Here is a 20934-nt window from a genome sequence, read left to right as displayed (position 1 = left end):
CCAGAGGCCTGCTGCAGCGCTGACGCTAGCCCCACCTGTGGCTCCGGGGTCTTCCTCCTCTCTGATGCCTCCCCAGCCTTTGCAATGGCCTCCACCAGTCCCAACCTCCTCCCAGACTGATCCAGCATGAGTGGCTCCACTTAGCATCGGGAGGGGCTACGGGGCTCCTTGTCCCATCAGTGCGGGGGCTGAACTGTGGGGAGGCTCTGGGGTTGCCCTGAAGCCTGCCCCCCGACAATTGCTAAAGACTGCTGTGTACATTTATCCTAACATCAAAGCTCTGCAACAGAAAAAAGAAAATGTAGATTCTTGACAGATGGTGAAGATGTTACATAAGTGGATGTCTCTATTAGGGCAGGATTGCTAGTGCAGCCAGTGAAATGGCTACTGTATAAAACTTGTGAAGAGGTACACAGATGGGGAAAAGTCAATTTGACTCTGGCAGCAGCAGCAGCAGCAGCAGCTGCATGCTGGAAAATAAGTGAGGAGACCTTGCCCCAAATAGATTAACAGAAAATAAATCAATGAATGTGTCAACTTGAAGGTAACATTGAATGTGAGATTCCTATATATAGGATTTGTTCCTGAGGAAAGACCAGAGCTCTGAAACACTTCATACTTCCTGTCAGTGACAGAACTGTCCCCACTGGCTTTGGGAGGGCTTTCTGATTCTTTGTAAGCACAGAGATGGAGGGTGGAAGCACAGCAGATGGAGGCAAAAGCTTGGCACCAGGATATATTCCACGCCCCTGGATGGCAGACAGTCTGCCTGCAATAAGGGTGAGAGGCAAATCCTTTGCTTGCACATGCTGGCTGTCTGGGCAGGGCAGCAGTGACTGGAGGTGGGGGTGGGGTAAGATAAGGTAGAAGAATAGACTTTGCCCTGCCCAGCAAGTGGCAGTCCATCTTTCTTGCAAACTGGGAGAATAGAAGCAGAGGCTTAAAGTTCTACCCCTATGACAGTGAAGAACAGGTACATTCAGGAGATGCAAGCGAGATCAGTGGTGATAAAGGATCAGATCACCTCTCTTTTTATGTATCAAAAGAAAAGGTAAATTAATATATTTCTTGTGTGGAGTGTGACCATAGAAAACACTTTGGGTATCTAAACGTTAGAACTACTGCATGGGCTCACAAGCTCCCTGTCACCAAACAACATGATCCACACATGCTGCATACACAACGGTGACACAATCAGAAAGGAAGGAAACCGTTTCTGTGAAGAGCAGGTAACACTTCTGTTTACTAGAAAGATTGTTTTCTACTTTCATCTTTTATGTTTTCCTAAGAAGAATGTGCTAAGGTAGCATAGGATGCAACAGTCTACAGAGCGCTCTCTCTCTCTCGGACTGAGTATATTCATAATTCTGCTTGTAGAATAATACAGTATTTTATACTTCTAAATTCCATAAATATGCCAAATAGTACATTTTTTATATGATGAGTTCTAAAAATCATGCATCTGATGCTGTTAGGTCAGTAAAATAAATTCAGGTTTGATAAAAAAGAATTGCATCTATTTCAATTCTCCCCCAAATAGAAAAACTCCGTATCTTCAACATTTCCAGAAATTTTATACCTCTGCTTTTACATAAAATTTATTTTCTCCAAATGGAAATATGTTTTCTACTAGTACCTCTTTGTCAAAGAGCAAAGACTAGAGGCCTATCCATATTTTTGATGCTAGGTATTGAAGAATCAGTTTTTCTTCTACTGTTTCTGACTCTGCCATGTTCACATTTCATGCTCTTAATCATACAGAGGGGCATCACTTTAAAGGCCAAGATATGATTTCCAACAATGTATCTTTGAACGCAACCTAAAATACTCTAAATTACTATAGCCTTAGTGCACTTAGCTTTGTTATACAGCAAAAAAGCTCTTCATAATGAGTAGGTCAGAAGGTACATCAGTTCCCAGCTGAAGCTTCAAAGTGTGCATAAATGTCAGGAAAATGTCATTTCAGAATACTTCACTGACCCCTAAGAATCCTTACCAGGCAATACCCAAAAGTTCAAAAGTTTATAAAAAAGGGAGCTTTTGTGAAATATGACAGATTCAAAACAGATTTCTATTAACTGCCTCACTGACTGACACTCATTCCATGAGCGACACCAATTTTGCAAGAGAGCACAAAGTGCTAGAAAACTAAATATCTGAACACAAGGAGGTGGGAACACTGTGAGAGAAAATATTGCAAATATTTTCAAGCTCCTCTCTCTAAAGATGTGTGAGAGTTCAGCATGCTGCTTAACGTTAAATGTGTGCTCAGCTCAGCACACAGCAGGTCTGGTGATGCTGATGAAATCTGTAATTACCTGCTTTGGAACATGAATTTTCCTAGCTCATATTTGCATTATGCAAATTTGTTTCACACTGAGGCTTTAAGAAGGGCAATTGTTTTTTGCCTCCCCATAAATTAAAAAGAGCAAGAAAACAGAAAGGAGGAAGGATGGAGCTAAAAGAGAATTGATAGAAAGCCTCTGCACAGGCCATTTGTGATCTGTCTGAAAAGCTTCCCCAAGCCCTGTTAAAGAAGCACAGAGAACACATAGCTTCTTATCTTCCTGAGGCTCTGGAGTTTGTCTACAGTTCCCTGGAAAATTAAAAAGAAAAAAAAGTCACCCTTAGGGAGTGTTTGCTTAGCTCTGGATGAGCTGCAATCAGTATCCCTAACTAGGATTAAAAATAAATAAATAAACATCATATTCTACATATGTCCAGTATTTTATTTTGTAAAGTTAAATAGCTTAGAATTCTCATTAAAAAAACAAAACTGCTATCTCAACAATGATTCTTCAAGATAGGAGAAATCCAACATCACTGAGGCGGTCCAAGTGTGAAACGACATTTCAAAATCTATTTTTATCTTATGATGCATCAAACAATACAAGGTTTGCATAAAGCTGTTGAAAGTCCTGTCAATTTAACAACGTGCTCTTCATTTTCTTTTAGCTGTAATCTAGTTATCTTACTGGTAACAGCAGTCCTATTATATAAATAAATAATGGAATCTTGCATTCTACGAACTAGTCAGAGGCTCCTCAACTGCTGCTAGAAGTTGCAGGTTGCTTCTCCCCCCCGCCCCATTACAATCTGAGTAAAATAGGTGACTCTGTTCCCTAAGGGGCTCGACTTGCTCAGTGCCAAAATGCTGGTCTTTGGGTTGAGATTAATGTCATGTTCCAAGTTTCTATCATGAGACATAAAAATATCCCACTTCATTAATAATCAGCACAATTTGGGCTATGCTTATTCATTCATTCATTCATTCACTTCATTTACACCCTGCCTTTCTTCCCAATAGGGACCCAAAGTAGCTTACATTTGCCTGTTCCATTTTATCCTCACGACAACCCTATGAGGTAGGTTGAGAGGGTGACTGGCCCAAGATCACTCAGCAAGCTTCCATGACAGAGTGCAGAACCGAACCTGCATTTTCCAGGTCTTAGTCTGACAGTGAAACACTATGCCACATTGGTTCTCTAGTGTGATGCATATTACATTTAACTGAGGGACATGGAAGCACCTTAATACTTAGGAATTACATATCTCCTACTGTTTTTGCCTCTGAAGCTATGCCAAATTTCAGCTTTCTGGCTGGCTTGGGAGCTACCTTAACAATTTGTGGGGCCATGTTAAGTCCCCAGTTTTTCACATTTCTTTCTAGCTTAAAAGGATACTATCCATTAACCAAATTTCAGGGATCCACCACAATGGGAAGTACTCAGGATACTTCGGTATCCCCTGCACAAGAAAACACACATGCACATTCCTGACTGCTACGGGAAGTGTTCTTTTCCCTCACAAATCTATAAACAGAAATCCCACAACCCTTTGTTTTCCCCACTTGTTTGTTCTGTGGTGGAATGCTACCATCTGAGCTATCATCTGAGCTGGAATGCTATCACCACATTCAGGATTCTGTGTAAGACCTCTTCTTTTCAGTCGTGTCTACTGATCCAGAATATTTTGAGCTCTATATGTACTGAAATTGCAGCTTGCTTTCTAAACGTTCTGGGAAAGCCCTTAAAACTCACCCTATTTTTATTGTAAGACATATGAATGCCCCCTTTTACATTTTTCTAATAATCAGCATTTCTTGCCTACATAGATACCAAATTGCAGCTTTTTTAGGTGATCTCTGTGTTGTGCTACGTGCCTTCAAGTTGCTTCTGACTTATGGCAATCTTGTGAAATAATGACCTCCAAAACATCCCATAACTTGCTCAGGTTTTGCAAACTGAAGGCCGTCAATCAAGTCAATCTATCTTATGTTAGGTATTCCTCTTTTCCTACTGCCTTCAATTTTTCCTAGCATTGCTGGTCTTTTCCCTGGTGAACTGGAAGCACCATAATCATTTGTTTTATTTTGTATCCCCTGTTTTGAAGGAGAGGTGAACAAACACTCTATTTCAGATTATTCTAGTAAATAAGCTGTTTTGTACTGCATGTACATCAGATGTCAGGGCTGATTGTGAAGAGGCTTAAGAATTTCAATACTCCCATGAAGGTGTCAGTGAGAATTTATTTCTTCCCCTGCTTAGAAACAGCCACCCCAACGTGAAGGTTTCAAGATGGGACCAGCAGCTCAAAGAAAAGGGAGGAAACATGAAAATCTGAGGTGAACAAGTGCTAGGATGTTAGTTTCTTTTTTAAAAACTTCACACCAAGGAGGGAAAGGAGCGGCACTGATGGAGAGAAGATCCAAGAGAGAGAAACCACACCAAACCAAGACAAGCAGAAGAGAAGGAAGAACTCAAAACTGGACATTCTGCAGGCTTCCATAAAGCTCTCTCCCAAGACACCACCACCACAAAGATCAGAGATCCTTTTCTCAGTCTAGTAAACAAGTCAATAGCTACAGTAAACACAGAGGGGGGGGGGACAGCATACAGATCCCTTTACACAGAGATAAGAGGGTGTGGCTATCTTTTCAGATAAAAGACAACAGGCGGCCAGGCTAGCTGCTACTAGGGCCGGGGCCTTCTCAGTGGCGGCCCCTACCTGGTGGAACGAGCTTCCGGAGGAGATCAGGGCCCTGCGGGACCATTCACAGTTCCGCAGGGCTTGCAAGACGGAGCTCTTCCGCCAGGCATATAACTAGGGGCCGCCGCTGTCTTAGTGCATGGCCCGTAATGTTGACATCAGCAGCTGCCTCAAGAATGAGCAATATAACATTCAAACATCTATGTGGAATAACATCGAAGCACTTTATTTGAATACATCTCATTGGTTTATCTTATCTGCAGCCAGTACTTTGTAACATTTGTAATGCATTATTTTAATTGTCGTGTTTTACTTCTGTACTTATGCTTTTATCTTGTATTGTTGTATTGTTGGAAGCCGCCCTGAGCCTGCTTTGTGGGGAGGGCGAGGTATAAATTTGATTATAAATAAATAAATAAATAAAAATAAGAAATAACAACAAAACGATTAGTTCCATCATTAAAGCAACATACATTTAAAATGTTCCACTTTCTTGTAACATGCTAAAATTTCCACCAGCAACAGTTGCTTGCTTAAGACCATGTCACAGCCAATGGCATGTACAGATGGTTTCACAGACAGAAACCCCAAGAATTCAGCCACGCAATTCTAGTCTGCACAGGCCGCAACAGCTGGTATTGACTGATAACACTTGCTACCAGTGTTCCCTCTAAGCTGAGTTAGTGTGAGCTCGCTCAGAGTTTTTTAGCCTCCAGCTCATGCATTTTTGTCTGAGCTCAGGCAGGATGGCTCCAAAGCAGACTAATTTATGCAGTAGCCAAATGGCTCGCTCACAACTTTAATGCCAGTAGCTCACAAAGTAGAATTTGTGCTCACAAGACTCCACAGCTTAGAGGGAGCATTGCTTGCCACCTATTTGGGGGGATCTGAATCACAGCAGCATTTACCAGGGTCACCACAGTCACACATGACAAACGCCTCACGTCCCCCAAGTAGCTACTGAAAGGATTTCAGATCAGATGTGTGCTGGGAGCTGCATGCTTGGAATTTAATTCCCAACAGTGGGTGGGCCTGATGCAAATCACATACATGGGGGGAAGAGCATAAGCCTCCTCCCTCCCTGCTACATTTTCTTAACTTGAGATGGCTCCGGGGAGCTACTATTTTCCCCATGGAGAAATTTACATGTAGCCTCCCCTAAAGGGGAAATAGTGTCTCCCCCCCTGGCACTTTCAGTTTGAGAAAATGGGGGGGGGGGGCTTAAGCCCTCTCTCCCCATGGGCCTGATCAAAATTGGGTCCACATGGCTCTGGGAACCCTAGCATGAAACTCTCAGAACATGTCTGGCCAAAATGTATAAATTAGCTCTAAAGCTTACTGCTATCACAGTGGAAACTGTAAACAGAGTACCTTTTAAACAGTATAGCCCCTTGCTTTCTGCTCTTAAACTTCAAACATGGCAGCTGAAACACTTTACCAAAGTTACCTCATTCTCTTAATATATTATGACCATGTTGTCTGGTTTTGTTATGTGCAGAATATGGATAATTTCTAGGTGAAGGAAAGCCAAAGTGGTGGAGAGGTCAGTGTAGTGTACTGGAATCTCTACTATGCTATGATACATTTTAATGGTTGTTTTTATGTTTTCACGTGTGTATTTCAGCACGGCTTTAATTGTTTTAATGATATGTTTGGTTTTAACGGTTTTTAAGACATATTTTTATTATGTATGTTTTTAATCTGTTAATCACCTTAGTGGCATTGATGAAGGGAGAAAGTTGGGATATAAATTTTGTAAATAAATAAATAAATAAAATGAAGGTGACCTTTGTCCAATTGTTCTCTCTCAGCCTAACCTACCGCACAGGAACGCTGGGAGTATAAAATGGAGGAAAGGAGGAGAACTATGCATGCTGCCCTAAGCTTTTGGAGGAAGGGTGTGATAAACATACAATAGACAGACAGAGGGAGACAGTATGGGACACTGCACCAGTGTGTGTTTGTATGTACATTCTCACTTCAAGGTGTGAGCAAATAGAAACTGAGGCCTGTCTTCTTTTGCTTACCTGTGCAAAGTCAGCCGCAAGCCGCATTTTCCCTCCTTCGCCCAGAGACCTTAACAGGCTGGCATTGCGAATGAAAAGTTCAATCGCTCTCTGTGCAATGGCTTCGGTGCTCTCATAGACAAAGTCATAACATTCAAAGTGTCGGAAGTAGTCATTCATAACTCGGGCTATAAAGCCCTGCAGCTCTTTCATATAAAGTGAACAAGGAACGTCAGGCTTTCCTGAAGTGGGCAGTGACCTACCAGGAGAAGCAGAGAAAAGAGTTACTTTCCTGTTTATAACCAATACAAACCAATGAGGAGTGTGTTTGTGTGTGTGTGTGTGCTGTGTTTCCTTTTATCCTGAGAAGAATGGTTGCAATGGCAGTATGCATCTGATAGAGTGTCTTATTTTAATTTTGAAATACAAGGGGTACCCTCTGAAGCTGAATCCCAAGTATCAGCGACACAGTTCTTGCTGTTCTGAGGGGTAACTCTCCACCCTCCTAAGGTTTTTAACCACTGTATAAGAAGGGAAGGCAAAGGGAGGGACATGCTCTTGAGCCTGGGAACAAATTATGTTTGTGAATATTTTTGCTTAATCACAGTTAAGTAAGCTGTCTGGATGCGGCTGCCGTTTTTTGCTATCATTTTAATTCCACATCCCAGATGATACACATGCTCTCCCCTCTAATCAGCTCCAAACCAGTTCAAGCTACGGGGTTCAGCTGCAAGCAAGTGTAAGGGTGAGACTTCAAACATTTGGCCTCTCTACCACCTCGCACGATTCAGTTGGCCAAATTATAGCTTTTAAAAAACATTACAGCAACAAGCTCTCAAACCTTTTTTTTTTTAAAAAAAGACTCTCCATTTCAGAAAGGACTGAGGTACATCATGTGTCTTCATCACAGTTCATAACACTAAAATGTTTTTCAAAGGGCAACATTTTGTGCACTGGGTTTCCTTAGAGAGAAGCAGAACTGCTTGCAATTGGGGCAGAGAAGCCCACAGCTACGTGTGAACAATTCATGGCACTGCCAAAAAAAACCACCTGCCCCCACATACCAAATGCAGCCAGAGTTCTTCTCTTTAATGTTTTGAAAAATCCAGCCCTCATTGTTGGATAGGGGAGTTCAACTTAAGGTAGCTAAGGCTTGGTTCATTCAGTGGAAAACTCCAATGCCTGGTGGTCTCTTAGCCTATTCCATCACAAACCTGAGCAAAGCCACACTCTCCTCACTTCACAGCCTCTGGGAGGGTTCAAGTTCCCTCCCCCCTCAACAGCTCTTTGTGTGTGATTCAAAAACTGGGAGAAGCATCTGGAATCCCTGATCCGTATCAACACTATCCTAATGTCTGGCATGCCAACTCACCTGGCAAATCAAGCTGGTAACAAAGCAAAACCTTCCGGCCTTGAAATACCTAATGAAGATTATGCTGCATCTTTTCCAGAAGAAAATAATCAGCATTAGACCCAGCATCCATTTCCACATTTGGTTTTATGTTGGGGGAGGGGGAGTTAGATCCTGTACAAAGGCTCCACTAGCAGGACGACCTTGCCTCCAGTGTTCCTTTCCACTGGAAGAAAGCCTCTCTGATAGCAAAATGGATTTGTGGGACTGAACCAACTTTTTTTAAAAAATCAAATTTTTGAAAAGAAGTCCAGTCGGTTGTCGCAGCTTACTGTATATTTAATCAGACTACATACCTAACTTTTAATGTCTTACAAAATAAGTTATCGGAACAACTGCCCTTTTTTGGTCCTTTGCTCTTCTCATTTTGAAAAAGTGTTGACTGGTTTTCCTTTCTAATAAAGAAATACGTGAATTGTATACAGTTGAACAGCCAGAATTACTGCTGCTTCCTAACCTACATACCAAAATACAGACTGGGCTGCTAAGGTTGGCTCTCCTAGTGTGAGGTCACTGGGGTTAATGTAATTTCTGGTTATTCCAGGGTGTACCTATCATATGCATATCTAAGACAACTACTCCAGTAGTGAATCCATTACCCAGAAAAGTCTTCCTGATGCATGGTGATGATAATAGCTTCTATCGAGTCTCCAACTGAGTTCAGTAAAGGTTGTACAGCATTTCCCATCAAATCATGGACTGTCTACAAGGAAATATATAACCAATGGCAGAAAACAACCAAGAAGGAAAAACCATATGTTTACACTCTGTGGGTACCAAGATACAATTAAATTACAAAATGTTTGATTAGTTAACTTTAAACAGTGCTGTTTTTTGACAAGGCCCATTATAGATGGAAATTAAACATATTCATTTGTGCTGCTTGGTTGGAAATCTTCCCAGCCCCCCTTATGGGGATGAAGGGGTCAAACCAAGGGCAACCAAGGTTCATTTGTAATTAAAGTAGTTATGCAGAAAAGTTCTATCCAATTTAACAATTATTTCTAGACCTAGAAACAGAAACATCACCCCATCTTTTGAGTTATTTTCTAACTACTGGTTTTCTCTCTCCCTTTTTTATTTATATTTTTGTTTTCATCTTCACATGGAGGGAAAACTAGGTTATTATGGCGAGCATACTGCTGTTCCTTTCTATCTGTTATTAATCTATAAATGTATATGCTGCTCTGTTGTAGTGGTCAACAGAGCTCACAAAGATAAAAACTACAAACCAAATATCACAAGATCATAATGATGACCCTGCAATAATTTCTATTTTCAGAGTGGATAAAACACAGAAACTCAGTCCTTCAGACACATGAATTTGAGTAGGTCCTCTGAAACAGAACAGCCTTGCATAGTTTCTGGAATAATAGGAGGAGGGCATTTTATGGAATCCATTCTAGCAGGCTGTTTGAGTGGTGGCGCTGGCACATGCTCTAGTGGAGGAGGGCTGAATCTGCCAGATGAAGACACTGAAAAGTGCAGCAGCTCCAAGGACCTCAACGTGAGTAGGGGGTTCAGAAAGGGAGAGCTCATCCATCAGTTATGTTGATCCCTGGCTTGGCTATGGAGCACCATAAACCAAGCCCGGGCAGAAAACCATTTCAGAATGGGCATCAGATGTGCCCTTCAGCCATCAGTAGGCATTTGGCCACATTTTGATCCAGTTGTGGTTTCCGAGATACCAATGAAAAGGCATTGCTGGGATGTTTGTGTGGACATAATACCACCAAGAATGGGGTGACAAGGGGATGACCTCATAGACTAAAAGTCCACCAGGCATGGGGGGGACTGCAGTAAATCCAGAAAAAATGCTTCCGCTTCACTTTTCCACTTCCACTTGACAGAAGGAACAAAGAAGCAAAGTGGAGCAAAGTGTACATTGGTGCAACAACAGTTTTGCCCCTCTGTGCTGTAACCTCCCATGCCTTGGTAGATTTTTGTCTGCAGGGATCCTATGACCATTGGCAATACCTCTTTTTTGGGGGGTATATTTGTGTGTCTCAAAACGCTATAGGAAGAAAAAGGTGAGGGAAAATCCAACACCACAAGGGCCTTCTCCTCACATGTATTTTTTCCCTTCTGTGTAGCATGCACTGCTCTGTAAATTTAACACACATGTAATCAAACATAAAAAAATATTTAAAAATCTATTCAACCCCTGCCATGTACAACTAAAGTAAAATACTAAGGGCATGATCCAACTGGTGGGAAACGTTTCAGGCTCCTCAGATGTCAATTTTAAGGACATGATGAACTCTTCCAGTGAAACCAAAGGTATTTTCGAAGTGCTTAAAGGGACTTAGGTGTAAAATACTTATTTGTGTGGAGGCAACATGCAACATTCCCTTGGGGCATAACAGGTATTTTAGGACCACAGTTCACTACTGCTCTGTATATTTCCAGATGTTTTAAAAGTATCTTTGGAAACCAACAGCCTCTGCAGACCAATATGTTCTAACCAGTATGCTCCTATGATTAATAACATGCTATTGAAGATCAAGGCCTTCAGGTGTCTTGTGGCAGGCCAAGAAGAGAAACAGAATATGGAAAGATCTTCAAAACAGCAGGTGACCCATATGGTTGCATTATTTGCCATTTCTTTTACAGAATACAGTATTGGACAAACCTGTGAAGAAAGAGACTGGAGAAGAGCTGTCGTCAGGTAAAAACACAAAGCACAATGTAAAGCAAGAAAGACGGGTTGGAAGGAGGGTGAAGAGACAGTAAGAAATGGCCTGTCATCAGCAAATGGCACAAGAACCTCCCCTAAATTTTTAGCCCCTGATTATCCTCATATAATATATATGCAAATTATCACCAGAACTTTACACAAAATGAAAACAAATATTACTTGGGAGGGAATATGGTCTATTTTTCATTACGGGGAAAACACAAGAAGTATCAACATCTGCCTTTGTGTCTTGCTAATATTTACCTACCTTCAAGGCTGCACTAATAGTTTGCTCAGAAGCTGCTGGAAATGCACTTTGGTTGGAGACCACCTGAAAAACATGCAGAACAACTCACATTAAGGCCCCAGGGAAGCCAACACTCACCTACCTGTACATTTACATGGTGTCAGCAATGGTCCTCTCTGTACTTAGGCTCTAAGGTGGTAGATGCAAAATGTCTGTGTGAGGACTCAACCCTAATTAGGGTTGCCAACTACAGACTGATATTCCTAGAGATTTGGGTGTGGAGCCCGGGGACGGTGAGGTTTTGGGGAGAGGAAGGACCTGAGCAGGGTATAATACCATACAGTCCATCCTCCAAAGCAGCCATTTCTTCCGGGTGGTTGACTGCTGTAGCCTTGAGACTGAGTTGTAATACTGCGAGATCTCCAGCCCCCCCCCTCCCCCCCCCCCCCCCCCAGCAGTTGGCGATCTTGGCCCCAAGACTATGTCAGACTCTACAGGAGACGAGGTGTGGACGCGAATTAAATGCACGGCTCTTCCTGCCTCTCCTGTTGAAAGCACACTGGAAACCTTTTCATCCCCCCCCCCCCCAATCTAATGCATAACTATTATTTTGACAACTGTGATATAAATCATGACATGCCACAATGGCAGATTTTTTAAAAAGTTGCTTTAGCAGTAGCTACTACCACAACATCAGGATTTTCACTGTGTTACTAAAGGTAAGCGACATATATGCAAAGAAATATTTATAAATAACGTATTCATTTTAGAAGGCACCTATCTCTCTCTCTCTCTCTCTCTCGCTTGGTGGGGGTGCTCCTCCATGTGTAAACAGCACATTTTATGCTGTTTGCACTGGGAGGAGGTAGCACCAAGCCCAAGTGCAAAGCAGCAGCCTCTGTTCCTTCATGCTTGAAGGGGGATGCTCCTAGTCCCAGTGAGGTTCCCAGCCCCTGCAGCTGGGCCCACAGCAGATTCCCCCTCCCCTTCAATGTTGCTTCTCTGCCTGGGCCTGGGGAGGTTTGCTGCCCCTGTTGCTGGGCATGCTGTGGCTTTCTCCCTCCCCCCATTGATGCTGCTGCTGTCCCTGGGCCTGGCGAGGTTGAAGGCCCTGTTCCTCGGCCCGCTGTGGCTTTCTCCTCCACTCTACTGATGCTGCTGCTGCCACCCCTGGACCCAGCGAGGCTCCCAGCCTCTGTGGCAGGGCCCACTGTGGCTCCCCCACCCATTCCTTCCACTGCTGCTGAATGGGAGGTTAGTTTTTACAATGACTGCAAATGCACAGGCAGCAATTTTCTTTGGAGGGGATTTACACCCCCAAATATACTCCCCCCCCCTCCACAGACATTCACTTCCACATAATCCTGGGCTCAGAGCACTTTTTTAAAAATATAAAAAAAGGTACTGGTGCAACATTTTGCAACATACAACTTCCCTGTGCACCTTCACAATTATTCCAGACTTACTCGGCATTCACATAAATGTGCATGCCAGCAATTAACCCCACCCCCATTTTTGTAATGGTTTGTTTTTGTTACAGCCAATTTAACCCAAGGATTATGAAATGTAGCATACCAAACACATGAGGAAACAAGTGATTTACAGTCCATGATGTATGCATACAATTTGCTTGCTAATCCCTAACGATGCAGCTATTATGAGAGAAAAGATTACTTTTGCCTCTCTTGAACAGTTTGGATATGTCTTCTATTCTGAGGAAGGTGGCCACGATCTGAAAATAGCACACTGGGACTGCTTGAAGGGACCTCGGGTACTTCTGAAACAGGCAACTTACCCATATAGAGTTGGGATCCTACTGATCCTTTCTACTAGCAGAGGCAGTTTCCTCAGGGAGATGGACCTTCCCCAACACAAGGCCCAGAAGTGAACTTGCATTGGGGAATCATATCATAGAATTCATAATATCACAGAGTTGGAAGGGGCCATACAGGCCATGTAGTCCAACCCCATGCTTAATGCAGGATCAGCTTGGAGCATCCCTGAGAAGTGTTTGTCCAGCCACTGCTTAAAGACTGCCAGTGAGGGGGAGCTCACCACCTCCCTAGGCAGCTGAGTCCACTGTTGTATAACTCTTACTGTAAAAAAGTTTTCCCTAATATTCAGCCCTTAATTTAAACCCATTCTTGTGAGTCCTATCCTCTGCTGCCAACACGAACAGCTCCCTGCCCTCCTCTAAGTGACAGCCCTTCAGATACTTCAAGAGAGCAATCCTGTCCCCCCTGAACCTCCTCTTCTCCAGACTAAATATTCTCAAGTCCCCCAGCCTTTCCTCATAGGGCTTGGTCTCCAGGCCCCTGATCATCCTCATCACTCTCCTCTGCATTCCCTCAATCCAGTAAGCTCATCACTCAATCAAAGAAGGAAATGAGGTTGGTCTGGCAGGACCTGTTGGGGACAAATCCGTGCTGACTTCCCCGGATCACCAAGTTGTCCTTTAGATGCTTGCAGATTGATCCCTTTAAAATTTGCTCCAGTATCTTCCCTGGGACAGAAGTCAGATTGACTGGCCTGTAGTTTCCTGAGTCATCCCTCCTCCCTTTTTTGAAAATCAGGTACTTCTGAAACAGGAAAGTGCCTCTGCTAGTGGAACAGGTCTGCGGGATCCAGCATGGAGAGCACAAGTTGCCTTTCTGTGGGTGTGCTGTTTAGACAAGGGGAAAGTCAAAAAAACCCACCAAGTCTTTCAGCACAATTAAATTATGCTCCTTGGAGTGTATTATGACTCAGCTGAAGAGCTTAGCAGACCTTTGTAATTATTACAGCAAATATATAACCATCTGTAGCTTGGTCCAAGTTTGTGGCAGCCGTCAACATTATCAGAGAAAACTAAAAAGCACATCACAGGAATAAATGCACCAATTAGCAAATACAAGAAGACAACAACAAATCCAAGTCTATTAGGTAGAAGAAGTACAACAATGTCACTCATACAGATGTATAACAATTTATTTATTTATTCATTCATTCAATTTATATCCCGCCCTTCCCACAAATAGGCTCAGGGCGGTTCACAACAATAAATACAAACAATCTAAGTTAATACAATAAAATAATACAATAAAACCAGTTTAAAATTTAAAGAATTTAAGGCGGGCAGTGCAATGCAATGAATTCCAGTTACCAAAGGCGGGGGGGGGGGGAATAACTGGGCTGATGCCGAGCCATGATGGTCTCATGTAGCAGCAGCAGGGAGGCCAGCTGGTAGATGCCCACTGCCTCAACCAAAGGCCTAGCGGAACAGGTCCATTTTACAGGCCCTGCGAAACTGCAACAGGTCTTGCAGGGCCCTGATCTCAATCGGGAGCATGTTCCACCAGGCTGGGGCCAAGACCAAAAAGGCCCCGGCCCCGGTTGAAGCTAGACAGGCATCTTTCGGGCCAGGGACAATCAGCAGATGGCTCTCCATAGAGTGCAAGGCTCTCTGGGGCACATATAGGGAGAGGTGGTCCCATAGATATGTCAGTCCCAATGGAGTTCTATGTCAGTCTTTACAGAAACCATTTTAGAAGTGTTCACATGCATCTTCTCCTATTTGATTCAGAACGGTTAAAGAAACATTAAGCCCAAAACTTCACAAAAAAAGTACTTCCACATCCCTGGCACTTACTTTTAGTATGGACTGGTGTAGCCTGTACAGTGAATTCACTACAGCAACATTTCGTCTTTGCCCTTCGGTTAATGGTCCAATCACCTGGCTGGCATCTCCTTGCGTAGAGAGCTGCAGAAAGGATATAAGGAGTGCAATTTATTTTTAAGGACATTAATCCAAACACATAACATTCTGCCTCTTAACATGGAATAAAAGGCAAAATAGAATTCATTGTTATCTTAAGACTGATTGGTAATTTTTACTACCACCTCCCCCTGAGGAATATAACATCTTGTGTTTTAACATAAAAAACATAAATAACAGCCATGCTGGATCAAAACAATGGTCCATCCAGTCCAGCATCCTGTTTCTAACACCAGATGCCATAGGGAAGCCCACAAGGGACCTCAGACAAAAGCTCTCACCTGCTTCCCCAGGATTTGACAACCAGAGGCATTTCTGCCTTTAAACCTGGAGGTCCCATTCCACCATCATGACGTATATTGACAGCCATAGCATACCTTCCAACCCCCTTTTAAATTCATCTAAGCAAAGGGCCATCACCACACCTTGTGACAGTGAGTTCCATAAGTCAACTACTTGGTGCATGAAGTAATGTTGCCTTTTGCTTGTCTCAAATCTATCGCCAACTATTTTTTGTATGGTGACCCCTTAGTTTTAGTATTTGGGGGAGGGAGAAAAGTCTCATCTGCTTTCTCTACACCACACAGAATGGTGTAGACATTTATCTTGTCATCCCCCCGGTGCCTTTCTTCTAAACTGAAAACCCCCAAATTATTTATTTACACAAGGAATACTATGCAGAGGCAGACAATGGCAAACTACCTCTGAACATTTCCTACTTGAAAACCTTATGGGTCACCATAAGAAACCCGTGATTTAGGGAAAAAGTTTTATTTCCAATCCCTTTCCTAATGGAATTAAAAAACAAACAAACTCTTGAGGGCTAATTCTTGTGTCATATTTTCTTACAATGCCTGAGAACCATGCCTATGTCTCTGAGCATCAAACCACTATTTGATAATTAACAATAAGCGAAGGGCTCTCCATCATACACAAGAATTGAAGGGCATAATGCTTTGGACAAGCATCCTCTCTGTGGGACACTGCTGGTAGGGTGAAAAACAGGAGCTACCATACTGGGAGCACGTATGTGAAGCCTCTCCCTTCAGCACTGTATTTCCATGAATACTCAGTGCTAGGAATGTCTCATGGAGCTCATCCAGTCAACTAGAAAATGTAACCCAAGAAGCAATTCTTCAGCCGTAGACATACAATTCATAAATGGACTAAATCACTGCAAGCCTCCCAATGGCAATTACTGGCAAAAAATTCAGGAACTTTTTTTTTAGTAAACAAACAAACAACCTTTGACATAAAGGCATGGTGATATATTAGTTGAATAAATTTATGTTATACACTATAGTGAGGAAAACTCTTTCTCTCAATGCCTCAGAAACTGTCTGGCCCCCAAGGTAGCTGTGAGAGCCTGCTGATGGTAATCTGTTCCATCAAGTGAGGATGTAAACAAAAGATTTTGACAGAAATATTCTCAGTATTTAGACACATCAACCATGTTGATTCATTCAATTCCTTACGCTTTTCCAAAAGTACAGCACACTATGCTGTAGCTGGTACTAGTATAGTAAGAGACAAAAGCCTCAGGATCTTGTAGAAGAACCCCCCACTCAGCCACAAATGAGTTCTGGCATGTCTCAGTAGCATTATTCTCTCATAGATCACTACCTAGTCCAATTTCTTCTATGCCAGCTTTTTTTGTACCCACCTTATTTGCTTGGTTTACTAACCATTCAGTATTTTTTAACTATCACATATAATGCACCCAAAAAGAGAGCTATTCCCTGGGAAAGTAATTCCGTATCCAGGAGTCCATTAGAAGTATCTTAATCTTTTACCTATCAGTCTCCATCTCAGAGACAGAGTTCAAGATGAATGTATGTGTGAATGTAATTACTTGGCAATGGCAACTCTTTATAGAAATAATATTAGAAATACAGTTATGCACGGTGTTATGGTAGGAAGGGTGAACTGGTGAATTTCCTTGCTGGGAAAACCCCTAGACAAAGTGTTCACTAGAAAATACACTGGTCACCTGCCACCACTACTCAGGAACTCCTGAGAAAATCTAGACTGTCCCACTGAAAACATAATCTTCCAGTGCAGTACTAGAGCAATACCACAGTGATAGGGTAGAAACCCGAGAAAATACCTTGTATTGAATAGTACTCTTGCAGTCTAGCACATGGGGAAGAGATTCAGAGAAATATCCCAGAGAAATAAATTGTACTAAGCAAAGCCAAAAAATGAAACATTGGAGCTTACCTGAAGGTTTCTTCTCTTCAGTGGGGCAAAGTCATCCAAAGAGGTGAGGTCACGCCTCTGCTCGCTCCCTATTGGAGAGATCTCAGGCTGACGCTCCAGTCATGACCAAGCCTTGCTGTGTGAGTTTTTAAAGTGTCATCTCTCATATCCATCTCGTCTCTTCCTTTAACCTTCTTACTTTACATATACATACATATATGATCATTTTCATTGGGGGGGTAGGTGGGAAGTGGATGAATTTGCCCCACTGACAAGAAGAAACCTTCAGGTAAGCTCCAGTGTTTCAATCTCCTTCAGTGGGGGAAGTCATCCAAACTGGTTAGCTTTACCTAAGCTGTACTTCTGGGTGTACGCTTTCCCCTTATTTATGGGTCCACCGCTTGCTGCAGAAGCCTTCTGCTGATGTCGCTTGGTCTGTTCTATAGTATTTGAGAATGAAGCCCATGGGGCAGCCCTGCATATCTTCTCCACGGTAGCTCTAGTAGAGAAGACTTCTATGGCTGCTGCTGCCCTGTGAGTGTGCAACGACCTCTTTGGTCGGTGTCAAACCTTGAGCTTCGTATAGCCTGAAGATGCACTGTTTAACACATGAGGCAATGGTGGATTTTTTTACTCTTTTCCCCAGGTTTAGTGGACTGTGTGAGACAAACAGGGCATCTGACAGTCTGAAAGCAGCTGTCCTATCCAAGCAGGTGCACAGAGCCCTGCGCACATCTAGCTTGTGCCAGACTTTTTCTTATGGGTGCTTCAGATTTGGGCAGAAGGATGGTAGTGTAAGTGGCTTGTTTGAGTGAAATGCTGAACTAACCTTGGAAACAAAGGAGGGGGTGTGTTCATAGGGTCACCTAAGGAAAGGAAAATCCATAATTCCTTTCAATGGATAATGCTGCGAGTCCTGAAACCCCCTTTCACAGATGTCACCGCTACCAAGAAGGCCACCTTCCATGACAGGAACCTGAGCTCTGTTAATTTTAGCGGTTCAAAGGGTGGTTCTGTGGTTGTCCACAGGTCCACTGGAAGTCTCCACATGGGGAACCTATGCCAGACAGGAGGTGCTAGCTGTCTGGCTCCCATGATAAATAGTTTTACATGCTTGTTTGTGGATAGGTCTTTTAGCCTCCCTTGTCCCAGGCAGGAGTTAAGAGCTGCTTTGTTGTTGTTCAGTCACACAGTCGAGTCTGATTCTTCACGACCCCATGGACCACATCACGCCAGCTGCTACCTGCCTCTTTAATGTGTTTGGCTTGAGGCCTTGTTTCCATCCTTTTTATAGAAAGAACGTGTTGTCCCCATATGATGTGTGTAGGGGATCCAACTTCTCATCAGTGGCCCACTTCCTGAATATTCACCATGTGTGGTTGTAAATCTGCCTCATAAACAGCCTTCTTGATTGTAACATAATGTCCACTACTTCCCTGTGGAAGCCCTGAGCCTCTAAATCTGCCCTTTCAGTTTCCAAGCTGTCAACTGGAGCAAGGCTGGGTCTGGATGTTGGATGGGGCCCAGGTGAATGAGGTCTGTTCTTGCAGGTAGGCTTCATGGTGGAATGACTGACATCTGTACTAGGTCCGAGAACCACGGTCTTCTTGGCCAGAATGGGGCCATGACTATCACTTCCACCTCTTCCCTTCTGATCCTGTTGAGTATTCTGCTGATGAGGGGTTGAGGGGGGGGAATGCATATAATAGGCCCCCATTCCACAGATGGGACAGTGTGTCCTTGCCCTCTGCTCTGGGATCGTGAAATCTCGATAGGAATCTCCCCACTTGGTGGCTGTTGGGAAAGACTTGAAGATGCATCAACAGTGTCCCAAATCTGTGTGTAATCCGGAGGAACACTTCCCAATTTAGGGTCCATTCTCCTGGATCCAGGTCCTTCCTGCTCAGCTCACTTCCAAGTTGGCTTGGCCTTTGAGGTGTTCCACGTTTAGGCTTGTCAGGTTTTTCTCCATCCAGTGTAGGATCTGCTTGGTTTCCAGGAACAAAGGTTTTGACCTGGTGCCTCTGGTGATGAATGTGGGCCTTGGTTGACATGTTGTTGGTGCGAATGAGCATGTGCTGGCCCTGCAACTGTTGTTGGAAGGCTGCTAGAGCTAACCTGACTGCACAAATCTCAAGCCAGTTGATGTTCTGTGTAACCTCTGATAGAACCCATCTTCCTTGGGTTATCATGTCCATGCAATGAGCTCCCCAGCCTCTCTTGCTCGTGGCCATTGTGATGATGATTTGGTGTGACTGGGTAAAGCTGGCTCCTTTTGCCAGGTTCTTGCATACCGTCCACCATCTTAGTTCCTTCTTCAGGCTGTCTGTTATCCTGAACTGCTTGTGCTTGATATATCCCTTTGAAATGGGAGCAGGGTCCACTGCAGTGCCCTGGAATGGAACCGTACCCAGGGAACCAGTTGCCAGCTGCATGAGGTCTAAGTAACTGTGGCTCCTGAAATTGATAATCAGGTCCCTTATCTCCTGTTGCTTCTCATTGGGAGAAAAACTTTGGCTGGGCACATGCAGATTCTGAATCTCAACAATACCGTAGAGGATGATTTGATAAACTCTTACTCAAATTTACCAACAGAGGACCAAGCTGTGATTGTTAATAGACTTGAGACATTGAGGACTAACCTCCTGTCGCTGGGGAACCAAAGTCGTAACTTCCAAGGAAATAAGGAGAGGCTCCAATTTTTTACTGCTCCTAATACTCCTAATACTCCTGTTAATAGCGATTCTGCTTCCCCAGATCTTGTGATGGATTTTAATGAAGACATGTCTGGGAAATCTAACAATGATATCCATGATAATAATCCTCTTAAGAACAAGGAAGTTAGAAGTAATGGATGTGTGTTTAGTGATCCAACAGGCCAATTGGATTTTATTTCTTCTGACTGACTACATAATTCAACTTCCTTTGATGGACACAACAACTCACAGATTATCTCTTTAATGTCATGGAATGTCATGGGATGGGCCAATAGATTGAGAGATGCTTAAACTGTAATTTTTTAAAGGAAGTTTGATGTAATTTTGCTGCAGGAGACTTGGCGGGTAGATCCCATTATTTTTAATGGGTATAAAACATACGATCTTCAAGCACTGCCCTCTAAAAGGGGGAGAGCAAAAGGGGGATTGGGTATATTAGTTTCGACTATTCTGAATGTAAGGGCTAAACAACTGGTTTCCTTTAATCAAGTGGCTATGGCATTAGTGTTGATGTACTCTCAGACAACATGTTTAATTATTAATGTCTATTGTCCCCCTCAGAATGATATAGATTGGGCTGGCCTTGAAACATATATCTGGAATTTAATTAGTGAGTATCCAACTGCATATTTGATAGTTGGGGGAGATTTTAATGCTAGGATAGGTCCAAATAACATTTTTCTTTATGATAGATACAATACCTGTCCGCCAGAGGAGCAAGTACCTTCTCCCCCACTTGTGAGATGCTCAAAATATCAAAAGATTAATTCTGCTGGTTATAGTTTTTTACAAATGGTAAATGGCATTGGTTGCCATATTTTAAATGGTTCATACCCTACAGATTATCCAGCTGAATTTACTTATTGCTCTGGTGAGAGGACGAGTGTTATTGATTATATTATTGTCTCAGGGAATATGTTAAGCTTGGTTGAAC

The 20934-nt window shown here is 43.0% G+C and overlaps 1 protein-coding gene across 1 annotated transcript in view; it reads right to left on the bottom strand.

Annotated features, from left to right (window-relative positions):
• Positions 1-20934, bottom strand: part of COG5 (component of oligomeric golgi complex 5) — a 97323-nt gene that overhangs the window by 14019 nt on the left and 62370 nt on the right. The window contains exons 10-13 of the mRNA XM_015409544.1: positions 14959-15069; positions 11352-11414; positions 9006-9109; positions 7017-7254 (exon numbers count right to left, since the gene is read on the bottom strand). Of these exons, the coding sequence (XP_015265030.1) occupies positions 7017-7254; positions 9006-9109; positions 11352-11414; positions 14959-15069 (516 nt within the window). The remainder of the gene's footprint in view (positions 1-7016; positions 7255-9005; positions 9110-11351; positions 11415-14958; positions 15070-20934) is intronic.

This window comes from Gekko japonicus, unplaced genomic scaffold (assembly GCF_001447785.1).
Source record: "Gekko japonicus isolate JY-2015 unplaced genomic scaffold, Gekko_japonicus_V1.1 scaffold1374, whole genome shotgun sequence".
Lineage (NCBI taxonomy): Eukaryota > Metazoa > Chordata > Lepidosauria > Squamata > Gekkonidae > Gekko > Gekko japonicus.
This window is presented reverse-complemented; position numbering and strand designations above follow the sequence as displayed.